The sequence below is a fragment of the Ischnura elegans genome, chromosome 8, assembly GCF_921293095.1.
Source record: "Ischnura elegans chromosome 8, ioIscEleg1.1, whole genome shotgun sequence".
Classification (NCBI taxonomy): domain Eukaryota; kingdom Metazoa; phylum Arthropoda; class Insecta; order Odonata; family Coenagrionidae; genus Ischnura; species Ischnura elegans.
Window position 1 is genome coordinate 83,061,443 of NC_060253.1, and position 12,961 is coordinate 83,074,403.

General features: G+C 38.4%; 1 protein-coding gene across 1 annotated transcript in view; it reads left to right on the forward strand.

Annotated features, from left to right (window-relative positions):
- Window positions 1-12,961, forward strand: part of LOC124163408 (E3 ubiquitin-protein ligase MIB2) — a 74,780-nt gene that overhangs the window by 17,495 nt on the left and 44,324 nt on the right. Inside the window, exons 7-8 of the mRNA XM_046540293.1 lie at window positions 247-462; window positions 5,121-5,295. Coding sequence (XP_046396249.1) covers window positions 247-462; window positions 5,121-5,295 — 391 coding nt within the window. The remainder of the gene's footprint in view (window positions 1-246; window positions 463-5,120; window positions 5,296-12,961) is intronic.

A 12,961-nucleotide genomic window follows, 5' to 3' on the forward strand; every position in this document is an offset into this window, starting at 1 on the left:
AAACGGCTAATTTTACGGTGTGCAGAGTCATTTATTGCACTCACATGTCTACATTTTTGATTTTTTCGTAAAACAAAAAATATATCCGAATTTAGAATAAAATTTCCTATAAAATGACTTATAATCCATTATTATGGCATGCACTGAACTCCAGATATAAATTTGCAAAGTACAGCGGCGCATCATTTTGACGCCGACAGTAGTGCTGGTGCAAGTACTTCTGCTAAATTCTTCCTTTGTTTATAGTATATCGGGAAATTCGGAACTGTGCACCGAGTGACAGAGAAGGGAGACATTCGGGTGCAGTACGAAGGGTGCAACAACCGTTGGACATTTCATCCTGCCGCGCTCACCAAAGTCTACTCATTTGCCGTGGGTGATGTTGTTCGAGTTATCTCTGACGTTGACAAAGTGAAGGAGCTGCAGAAGAATCATGGAGAATGGATTGATGTCATGAGGAGTGTAAGTATATGTCTATTCCCAACTTTATTATTGTCGCTCTGTCATGAAAAATTGTTACATCATCTATTAGGTTTCATCCCTTGTTGTTTTATATGAGGGTTGTACTAAAAGTAAGGTTCCCAATGAGCTACAATGTTCAGGGAAGGTGCTAGGCTAAATCCCACAACTGTGTTGTGTGCAGTGGTTCCCCTGTCCTCGAGTCCGCCAGTCCATGATTCACTGTGTCGCTCATTATTGGCTTAGCGACCGTCAACAATGAAAGTGTTGTTCCCCGTTCCCATTAAGTGTGAGGATTGAGTAGTTATCCCATTTCTCCACGAAAGATACCGCCGGTGGAGTTTCAATGGCAACTGGCTGCAGTTTATGGTGAAGAGTGCATGTCCATTCAGCACATCCGCAAATGGTGCAGGGCTACTGATGAGGGTCGAACGGAAGTTCACCATGAAGAACGGAATGGAAGACCACCGGTTTTGGATGCGATTGTCCAGAAGTTCAACGATGAGCTGCTCAAAGATCGGAGGGTGACTGTCCGTGAATTTTTTTAATACAGTGCAACCTCGATAAAACGACACCCCACGGTGCACCAATAAACACTCGCTATAGCGAATTGTCGCTTTACCGGAGGTGGTGCAAATAATAGCCAATATACCTCATATTACTCCTTTATTTTTATTTTCTCGCTTAGACGTGTTTGGTGTTTTTTTGGCCATTACGTGTTCCATCAAATGCTTTCTATTCATGCAACTCATGGACGTGCGGGTATCCTGACGACTGCTTTCTGCCGCCCAAGGAACAAAAGAAGATCAAGCATTCGCGAATGCTAATGCCACAATATTTTCACCAAAATTAACTACTTATTTATTGAACGACAGTTTACCACATAAATTTGAGACTGCGCACTCCATTAATTTCATTTCTAACAGATCGCTAACAATTACAGAGAATAAGGAGTCTTGGTGTAAGTTTTTCCGGCTGTGAAACCCTCGCTATGGCGAGAGCCAACATCAAAAGGGCCTTGTAAAAACGAAATTTTTAACATCCTTATTATTGGGTCAATTGACGGTGCATTGGCTATCTCTCGTAATAGCGGGGGTCTCGCTATAGCCCGTACTCGCTTTAACGAGGTTCCACTGTACATTCCTGAAGCTACCGACGGCACAATTGAAAGAACTTTAACAGAGACGTTGGTTTATGTGTAGAAAAATATACTAGCTACAAGCATTTAGTTTTCTGCATCCTATACCTAAAGCGGCAATAGCTGGCATGTAAAAAATTTTCTCGTGATGCTATTTGAAAGGTGAAGAATGAGGTCCTATGCCGTTGGGAGAAATATTGAGAGAAACATACCCTGCACCTTCTATGTAATGGACACATTGACCTTGAAATGGAGGAGATTATGCATCGCTTGGGGAACTACATTTTGAATATTGCCCTGCCTTGGGTGAAAGGGAACTGGTCAATGGACATTTGATTTGATTTGAACGGACATATGTACTTCATGAGCTACATTTAACCAGCAATGCTTGCAGCACTGCATGAAACAAGTGACTTTGTACACGGTCATGTGCATGGGTGTAAATTCATATACACGTGGGATGAAGTTTGCCATGAAAAAGTGTTGGCTTAGCCAGGATTCGAACCTGGATTTCCTCAACAACACAAATGAAAAAACGACTTCGTTTTCTTCCACTAATTTATTTTGACGGTACGACATGTTTCGACCGTGAGCGGTCATTTACGAGTACAAAATTTTGTCAAAAATCGGGTAAATTTATACCAGGAAGGGACTTGAGAAGGTTGGAGGGGGAAGTGGGTGTTAGGAGTGGGGGGGGGAGGGTGGGGGTAATGTTACTCCCACTCCTAACAGCCACTTCCCCCTCCAACCTTCTCAAGTCCCTTCCTGGTATAAATTTACCCGATTTTTGACAAAATTTTGTACTCGTAAATGACCGCTCAAGGTCGAAACATGTCGTACCGTCAAAATAAATTAGTGGAAGAAAACGAAGTTGTTTTTTCATTTGTGAACTTCAACTTCCACAAAGTTGAGCCTGACACCATTGAACGTACTGGATTTCCTGATTGTGGTATGTTTGCCAGTTACACCACCAAGCCAAAATAGGGTTTTCTTTCTCTGACAGTGTCTTAATAAGCATGACTTTCATCGCATGTGTCCAACAGAGTGGACCTATTTTGTCAACACCTTGCGTGGTAAAACCCCTCCAGAAGTCCTGAACCTATAGCTCTGAGAAGATGGCTTGGTGGTGTAACTGGCTAGCACACCTGACTGGCAATTGGGAAATCCAGTTTTGAATTGTAGCTAAGCCAAATGTTTTTTTCATAGCAAACTTCCCTCTCAGTGGATATAGCAAGCTTATGTTTAGGGGCGTAGTCCAGTACAAGCTACCAGTGCTCCGAAGCACTGGGAGCAAGTCTTTGCGTGGTCCAGTAGAAGCTACAAAAGCTACCGTGGCGCTCTCGTACGTCACGCATGACGTCACTATATTCGCTTCTCTCTCGCTACAAACGCTCCCAAGAAATAGGTCGGGCGGCTGGAGCGAACCGGTTTTCAGCGCGAATTTGAACGGGAAGGAAGGCAAAAGAAAATGGTGTTCATAACAATTGTGGACCTGGCCGGCAATAATATGACCATTTGGAGTTGATGGAAGAAGTCGCTAAGAGAGCCTGGATAGTAAATGCTAAAAACAAATGGTTAAAGAACTATTCGGGGGATATTACGGTGAGGCAAATGGCTGTAACTCAATGGTTTCACAATTCAGAGTCGCCACGGGCCAGATCGGGCGGCAAGAAATTGAGCGGCAAGACCAAGATATCTTATAAAATTTGTTGTGATAATTAATTATATATAATATTATTTAATTATTAGTGGTTTAAGCTTGAGCTAGCGAGAAGGGGAGATAGAAAATGGCTATTCGAAATTAATAAGACATGTAGTGAGTGAACTTTCCGGTCGAAGCATTCCGTCCGTTACATAAGAATTATGTTAATTTTGTAAGTTATATTGATTTATTTGTTATTTAGATCAATTATTAGTTATTTGAACTTGATATTGCGTGAAATTGAGATAGAATATGACTTCTTAGGTTAGGGTACGTGAACTTCTAGTTAAAGCATTCCGTTTGTTGCTTTTTGGCGGCCAACCTAGGTTTTCTTCAAGCTTTCCCCATGAAGATTGTATTCTCTGTTAAATGATGATATCTTCCTCTAATCTTCAACTGAAGTTTAATCAATTATTGATGTTCGGTTGTATTTTACTTATGTAATTTTCTTAAGGTCAGGTTGACACGCATTGCATTTATGCTTAAGGCTCGTTGTTGACGAGATTGGTTCAAGTGTAGGACTGCTTTTGAGACTGTCATACAATGTCATGAGTGCAAATGATAAATCGTATAAAGGACACTCCACTTAAGGCCTTTTTACACCTACATAAATCCGCACAAGTCTAAATGTATGAACGCGAGAAAGAACACGAAATGTACCGTACGGTTGCGTTGTTGCACGTTAAGTGGTTACACGTGTAACCACTCAACTTGTGCAAATGCATGATCGGCAAATTTAACCTATATTAGCTAGGTTCAAACATTCGTACATGTTCCGTTTCGGTCCACAAAAATAATTCACGCAAACAGGCATTAACTTGTACGTGTATCGTTTAAACGCAGGCTTTTAGGTGAGTTCATAGTTAATTAGGCTTTTTTTTTGGTTTCATTGAAATTTCTCTAATAAGGTATTTAATCAGTCTTATCTTCTTTCATATGTATCATATGATCTGTTCTTTATAGTTTAAGTTTATCACCTTGTTGTTAGAGGATTTGCAAACCAGTGGGTAAAATCTTCAGTACAAGCATCGGTCTGCTGTGGTGCCAGATATTGGTATCCAATGAAGATCTAATATTAAATAGGTTTCTTGTGGTGTACCCCATGGTCATATTCTTTGTGTCATTTATATTACTGACCTCTCTAACAAGCTAAGTAAAGTACAAGGGGCTATAACAATCCCTAATTCAGACGATCTAATATCCGAGCAGACGATACTAGTAAAACAAACGACTAACAAATGCTACAATCGCTCCAGCCGTGATCCAGTAGGATAGCACTGGGAGCGATAGGAGCGAAAGTGGACCACGAATCTGTAGCGTCTGAAGCGGGAGCATTGGGAGCGTGTACTGGACTACGCCCCATGTCTGATAGAAACCTGGAAAACATGACAATTCCCATGGAATACCTGGAATTCTCGGGAATTTTTAGATTTCCACACCATGGACTCACTGAAGTTAAAAAAAAATAATATGAGTGACCTGTTTTTACCATGTATGTATAAAATCCTTATCGAAATATTAGATATGAAGTGATACCAGTGGCATATATATGCCCCTCCCTTCAGTATCCAATCTACACGAGATAGAATGGTAATTTTGTTCGGACCTGCAATACTACTGGGAAATTACCCCCTTATAACCCCCCCTTTTGTCCCTATCCTGGATCCACCACTTAGTGATACTGCCACCAGGTGAAATAAAGTTTTATATGGAAAAGTGACGAGTATTAACACTTGATATCTTGTAATGGATCTCCACAAAGTATCTGCTTCTTCCATTCAATTTATTTTTGGAGAATGATTAATTTTTTTCTATTTTCAGGCCTTGGGAATGGTTGGCAGAGTTATTAGAGTGTATGGTGATGGAGACTTGCGAGTGAGTGTTGATGGGAAGACTTGGACCTTCAATCCGCTTTGTGTTCGCCTTGTGCCTGGCTCTGCTACGGAAGTGAACAACACAATGGCTACGCATCCCGAGGGAAGAATCGACAGGCCAAGTAAGTGGTCAACATTGCTCATTGAAGTATCATCATGACACTGTTAAATGGTCATGTTTCATATTGTGATTGCGTATTTGACTTGAAATTTCCATTCAGGCTTTAGGGATGTGCGAGAACTCAAAAATTTAAGACATTAATTTTCATTCATATCCTATTTCTGACTCAATTACCATCAATATTCCTCATTATATTTTCCTTTTTACATCAGGCTAAGCATTGAGGATAGAAAATTCATTAGGAGATTGGACAAAATGATAATATGTTGGTTGGTGTGCATTGTTATATTGTCTGGTTCAGAAATTGCCATACTCAGCTCGATATACATGGATAGTTAGAGCTCAACTCAAGAGATCAAAAAGGACTACTCACACACCCCTACAGGGTTCCTTAATTCCCATGGCAATTTTACCAAGGTTCGAAGCTTTACCTGTGTGGCCCTTGCGGTCTAACAAGGATGGGAAAGCAAGGAAATATGGGCTTACAAGGAGCCACTAACATAGTGGTTTCAAAATTTGCACTTCGTGGAATTTCAGCTTTCAAACTCGATTCGCTTCAATTTTGGGAGTGGGGACGGAGTGGAAGGAAGTGAAGGATGAGGGAGCCATAAACAGATGATAATAATAATAATTACAGGCTTTTTTCGTCTGAAGATTTTCACAGCTTCTTTTATCTATGTTGGTGGTGGTTCTCGGGTATAGCTGTGTAGAAAACATTTTCACTCAACGTTTCACTCCTCCTACTGGGAGCGTTATCAAGAGAATGGAAGGAATTTATTCTTGTCCCGAGCTTATATATGTTTTTCGTTACCCATTGTTGACCCGGATTTGAATTTTAGGCTATGGCCGTTGGTCATTATATTGGGCTAGGAACCCTCTCCATATATGGCTGAGGTTATACCCATCCTCCCTATTAAAGTTATTAGGTCTTTTCGCTATCTCGATGGATTCACGTATAAGACACGGATGATGTTCTTCCACGTTGTATTGGCGAAGACAAAAGAACATCATCCGCGTCTTATACGTGAATCCATCGAGATAGCGAAAAGGCCAAACAACTTTAATAGGGAGGATGGATATAACCTCAGCCGTATATGGAGAGGGTTCCTAGCCCAATATAATGACCAACGGCCATTGCCTAAAATTCAAATCCGGGTCAACAATGGGTAACGAAAAACATATATAAGCTCGGGACAAGAATAAATTCCTTCCATTCTCTTGATAACGTTCCCAGTAGGAGGAGTGAAACGTTGAGAGAAAATGTTTTCTACACAGTTATACCCGAGAACCACCACCAACAATAATTATAGGCACTGAATTTTTGCAAAAATCGAAATCTCTTGGTTCATATAGAAAACAATTTTTCTTTACACGATGGTGATGTAGATTACATGGAAATGCTATCCATACTTGCAGGGGGGCAGATTTCTGGGTTCCGTCTGCATTGTCATTTTGATGGTGCCATTTCACATACTGTGCAGTAGACATCCTCCTCCTTGTCCTCAGGCCAAGCTGAAGTCAGTGGCCTGAGGATGCCAACGTCACAGCAGGTGAAATGTCGCCATCAAAATGACAATGCGGACTGAACGTGGAAATTTGGCCTCCTCCAAACCTGAGCGCCGCAAAAACCTACATTAGAAGCTATCCATACTGTTTAGACATAGTTTTTTATGCCTTATTACAACTATGGATTCTAATATCGTTGAAATTAACCGAAAAAAAATTCACAAAATCATTATTAACTTTGTGGTATTCCATTATAAGTTTTCTTGGATATCACGCTATTACTTATACAGTAAAACCTCTTTACATCGTAATGGAGGAGACCAAAATTTGGGCAATTTGATGTATGGAGGTTCACTTATAGAGAGGTTTCAGTGATAGGCACCATTTTTTTCATATCCTTCGGAAATGAAGGCACTACCATCTTTTAAACCATTATATTTACATGTTTAAACAAACATGCATGCATTAGTGAGCATATATTTATTATTTAATGATAACAGAAAGCAAGCGCTATCGCATGATTTTTATCATGATTCAAGAGAAAAAAATGTGATCTCTCTTAATTCATCAGTCACTTAAAATGATCAGGATAGTTGGATACCTTTTTTCTTATTTACTCTTAGGTATGCTCTCATATGGAACAAAATGGCCACAACTAATGATTAAAGTGAAAATTACAGCACATTAAAGGTGTTTAAAGTGAAAAAAAATAAGTGTGAAACATTTATTGCTGAAAATGTCATTCTATGTACGTAATCGTGGCTACATTAATGGTCTCTTGTTGTCCGGGTATGATCTATGGAGGTAGTTTGGCTGTCTCGGGGTTGTCTCCTTGGTATGATAAGTGGAGGTTTTATGAGATTAAGAGGTTCACTACAAAGAGGTTTGCCTATAAATTTACATGTAAATCTGACGGGACCGTAGGGGTGGTATGAAGTATGGAGGTTTATGATGTAAAGAGGTTCACTACATAGAGGTTCTACTGTACCACTTCTTTTTTACATAGCGCGACCTGGGTTATGATGATAATTCATCGAAACCCGGTTCACGGTATGTAAAAAGAAGTGGTAAAAGTAAAAGCGTAATATCCAAGAAAACATGAAATTAGGTAACTGAATTTATTATCGCCATTTGTATAAATTGGTTGCCCCTGAGAATGATACATGAATGGTTTGATTTAATTTTGGGCAGTTAGTGCTTTACAGGGATCAAAAATGGCATTTGTTTTTGTTTTATTATTAATCTATTTGTTTATAATAGAGGGTGAAAGGAGAAGATGGCTCCTTTCACAAAAGTGTGACTTAGAGCTATTAGGTACTCTTTAACCCTTGTGGCACCTTGGTAATAACTTCAGGCATAGGGTGGTGTGTAATTATATCATGAATGCAATTTTTCTTAGTGGTATGAAAATCATTTAACTCCATCCATTATCCGTTTTAACTCAACCAGTTGCTTCAGTGATGCAGACTGGAATTAATCTTGTAATTATTGCATTTTTCGTGGTTCAACTTAAGTATTTGTTCCATCTTGTCATCTCAAGCAACTGTTAAAGTCTTTCCAGGTTTTACATAACTCATTGATTGAAATTCAGTGATGATTTTATAATTTAGTGCTTTAATTGGAATTCTTTTGGTCCATCATGCTGCTTCCATATGTATGCAATGTTTTAATCTGTTCAGCAGATTTCTGTATGAAAATTTGTGTAATTATACGCATTGGTAATGGCCTACATGCTATGCTTCTTTTAATTGTGATATTTTTCCCTTGCCTTTGTTGTTATCTAAGTTGCAATCTTTTATTCTTTGCAGAATACACCTTCGAAAAAGTAAGGGTTTAAAAAAATATATTTTCCATATTTTTTTGTTCTCACCTTTTGCACTATCCATTAATTCCATTTATCCCATTTGATTAATTCATATTTCGTTGCACATATTTCATACATAATTATTTATATTAGACATATCTCTCAGTCCAAAATACTATATCCTTCTATGTTTAAATTTACATATAGCATGAGAAGGTGATATACCTAATAGATAATCACCCTCAAAATGTATTTCAAAACCTTACCATTCACTTTTACCTACTAGATGAACTGTGCACCTGGTTAAAAGCTTAAATGCTTGTACAAACAGGAATACACTGAAATCCTTGCTTTATTTATCTTGGTCAGTGCTTAACTGTAAATAATAGAAAGATTCCCTTTTATTTCGTTCATCTTTGGTAGGAAGCGTTGTACCTAGTATTGCACTTTCTGTTTTAAATGTGATGAACTGCATGTAACAGTGCAATATTTTCTGACCTATTGTAATTCGTTGGAGTTAGAATGAACTTAGAATGTTTTTAAAGTTAAGCTGACTTCCGTATTTTTATGTAATATTAGAGGTCAAGGAAATCTAATTTCACCCAGCATTATTTTTTACTTCTTATTTTTCTAATTTGTGGTGACCTTGAGGAATGAAATAACAGTGATGGGTATACTTCTTAATGTGTTGTGAATGGCTAAAGTAGTAGTTGTTATCGAGAGTGGCCAGATCCAGCTTTTTTATCCGAATCTGGAATAAAATTGGAAGGTCAATTTGAAGAGTGTTCGTAATCCTCGAAAAATTCCTCTATAAATAGGTTATTCTTTATATCCAAAGGTGAAGGATGAACCCCATCAGTAGCCATATTAACACTTAATTATCACTTCTTCATGTCGGTGCTATTTCATAGAGGAATAAGATCAGTTTTTGCATTAACTTGCATATTTGTGTATAATTTTGCTAATTTAATTGGTAAAAAAATTTTTGGCTCTGGTTTACAAAAAGTACACGTCTGTGGCTACGTTTTGCATGATGTGTAGCGATGAGATCAAGGATCATCTGGAATTGGTAAGAAGCATCAAATCACTGTGCGACAGTAGAAACCGTATCAGAGTTCCCACTCAACCGTGAAAACCTTAAAACCGTGAATAAGTCGTGAATTTCGTCTGCCGTAAAAAAACCTGGAAATAGCCGTGAATTGCGATATACAGTGGAACCTGTTTAGTACGTTTCTGAAGGGACCACAAAAAATGAACGTACTAACCAGGAAAACGTGCTAACGAGGAAAGTAAAAAATAGCAGTCGGGGTAATTGCAATCTGTGGAAAAGTCGTCACAATTACAATTACTATCGGTAGTTCTCGTAGGATCGCCTTCCTGAACTCTTTTCACCTTTAAAATAAAGAAAATGGGCGCTACATTGAAAAACAATACCTTGTGAATAAAAAATCACTATGTTTCATAGATTTCCCGAAGACAATTACATGAAAACGGCGTCTTTCTCCCGTAATTTATCCCATATTTATTTATAGAAAGAGGACAAGTATAGCTAAGTCATTTCTTTTTTGTCACAGCATACTCGGAGAATATAAAAACAACCCTGAGTATGTCAACGGGTTGTTTTTAAACATCATAAAAATTGGACAAAATTATATTAACCTTAAATTACGGCAACAGCCGTACACATTCGCGCTTCTGGAATAAAGCCATATCGATTGTTATAGCGATCGATATATCGCATAATAACACGCAAGATTATTAGATTACGAGGTAATTACAAGAAGATTTTATATTATACAATCGAAATTTACTTTTAAAATTTGTTTAATGTCGTCTGCTTTCGTGCCGAGATCAAGTATTTTTAAGCTAAGCTTCGCATGGAGATCCAGAGCATCGTCTGCTCCCGCAGCAGTAGTCAAATACGCACGTACTACGTAGCATTGACGTCGTGCAGTACTGCTTTAGCTAAAGTGGGAATTGGATAAGACTCATTTCTTTATCATGATAACTCATGCAATAGCAACAATTGCCCACTCGTGAAATTTGTGCGCAGTGGGCACTGCAGAGGCAATAGAAGGTGAGGAGCTCGGGGTGGGGAAAATTGCGGCTTCTCATTGGCTGCAGTTTTGCATAGTCAGACATTCCTGATAAATGGCCATATTTTATTATTCATCGCATCATAAAAATTGAGAAATGCATTTGGATAAATCACGGTCGAAGAAAGATATGTGGAACGAATGCAAGAATTTTAATGGCTAGTAATAATAAATTAAATCATGAATTCGGAGCTTTCAGCCCCTTAAGAAGATACTGGAGAACGAATTGCGGGTTGCGTCACGGCTAGCAATTGAGCGTACTAACCAGGAAAGCGCAATTTTTTCAAACGTACTAACCAAATACTTTTACCTGTATTTTGTTCCGATGGTACCGGGACCGAGAGAAATCGTCGTACTAAGGAGGAAAACGTACTAAGGAGGAACGTACTAACCAAGTTCCACTGTATTACCTTAAAAATCTCTCAAACTTGATTTTAGAGCTACGATTGAAAGAGTAAAAGAAAAATCGATATTTCGATCATGTTTCAAGGTCAGTCATGCACAGACACTGTCCATGCATTAATCTCCACACATATATTTTAATCGCAATTATTGGTCCGTGTGCCGTGATGACTCATTGACTGGTAACCAAAGTGTTCATTAACCCTGGCGAAAATGCAGGCACTTCTTAATTTCCCTGGCACCCTGGTCCCTCCATTTTCCCACTCACAACCGATTGCGGGAGCTGAATTTTGCAAACGGTATGTGACATCATAAGAGATTATAGCACTTTCATTGTTGCATTTGCATTCATGGCATATGTCGCGTTTGTTAAATTTTTAGTTAACCTGCGGCCGATGATTGTTACGCGATCAATAGTTCTGCCTAAAATGGTCTATCTAAAAACCGTGAATTTGACAACATCTAGACCATGAAAACCTGGAAAAAACCGTGAATTTTATATTTTACTTTGAGTGGGAACCATGCCATATTCCAGACACTGCTCCAAACACAAAGTTGCATGAGGCTATCATAGTGGGATGCAGTTAAATGGGCATGCTGTTTAATTGCGCTGTCCGCGATACTTGGATGCTCATTCAGGCAAATAATGCGAGTTCCTGGCATTGTGCATTATCCAGCCACAGATGAGCGGAACTTAGATGCAGCCAGTTCAAGACACAGATACTTTCAAAGGCAGCATTGCCCTTCCTCATTGTTATCAGCCTCTATTGCCCAACTTTTCTTTTTACTCTTCAAGATTGAGAGTGACCTTGACAATTATGCATGGAAACACCTCCTGAAATCAGTACATGAAAATGTCTCTATGGCACTCATATTTTATTTTAACTTTCCTTTCTGAGCCCGAAGACTTAATTTCCGAGCTAGGATACTACTACGATATCATTTTCTTTATTTAACACTTTCAGCCTGAAGGTAAAAATTTCAACTTAGGTGTGATCCGAATTTTTTTTGTCATCATTTAGGCTGAGAAGTGTTATATTTTATCAGAAGTGATTGAAATAAGTCATTATGCTTAAGAAATATTTATGTTATTTAAGATTTTTTTGTCATCATCTATAGATGATGCTCAGATCTGGCTGAGTGAAAAGGCTGTGGTGCTCGCAGTAGTGTTGTGTATATCGTCCGTGGCACCTTTTTGAAGTCTTTTTTAAAACTATTTCACATTTTTTATTGATTGTTTCACTTGAGTGTGTTTTATGCCCTCTTGCATTCATTATCATTGCATTTAATGTTAAATCAATTTAATTTTTGACCCATTGCTTTATATTCTTTACATTATATTCCTGTCCATTATTTGCTATCAGTTTCTTTTCATTTTCATTGAAACAAAATTTAATACCAACTCTACTATTCTTAAGATAATGAAAAGTTTTTTTGGAGAGCAGGATGACTAGCTTTAGATTATGATTTTATGAAAGCAAGTTTGGATTAAGTGAGAAAGTGGACTCAATGTCCTCAGAAATCATGTGGAGTTTTTAAATCATGAATCCAATCGATGCGACACAGGCTTCGAAGTGTGACACTTGTTTATTTATTATCTCACCAAAAGTAACACTCTTTATCATCCAGATGCTAGTGTTAAAGTGCAATCTGTAACATCGAAGTAAGTGCTATCATAATGGGTTTTTAGCTGAAAATATTTCCTGCCACCCCGATTTTGGAATGCACTGTTGCAAAATATCTGCAGGTACACACTTCACCTTCTAGCAGCAGGGGGGTGAACTGCATAATCTACGTCGTACTTATCTCAAATATTTTTTCATGGCAAACTTCGTCCTTGGTGTATGTATATAGATTTG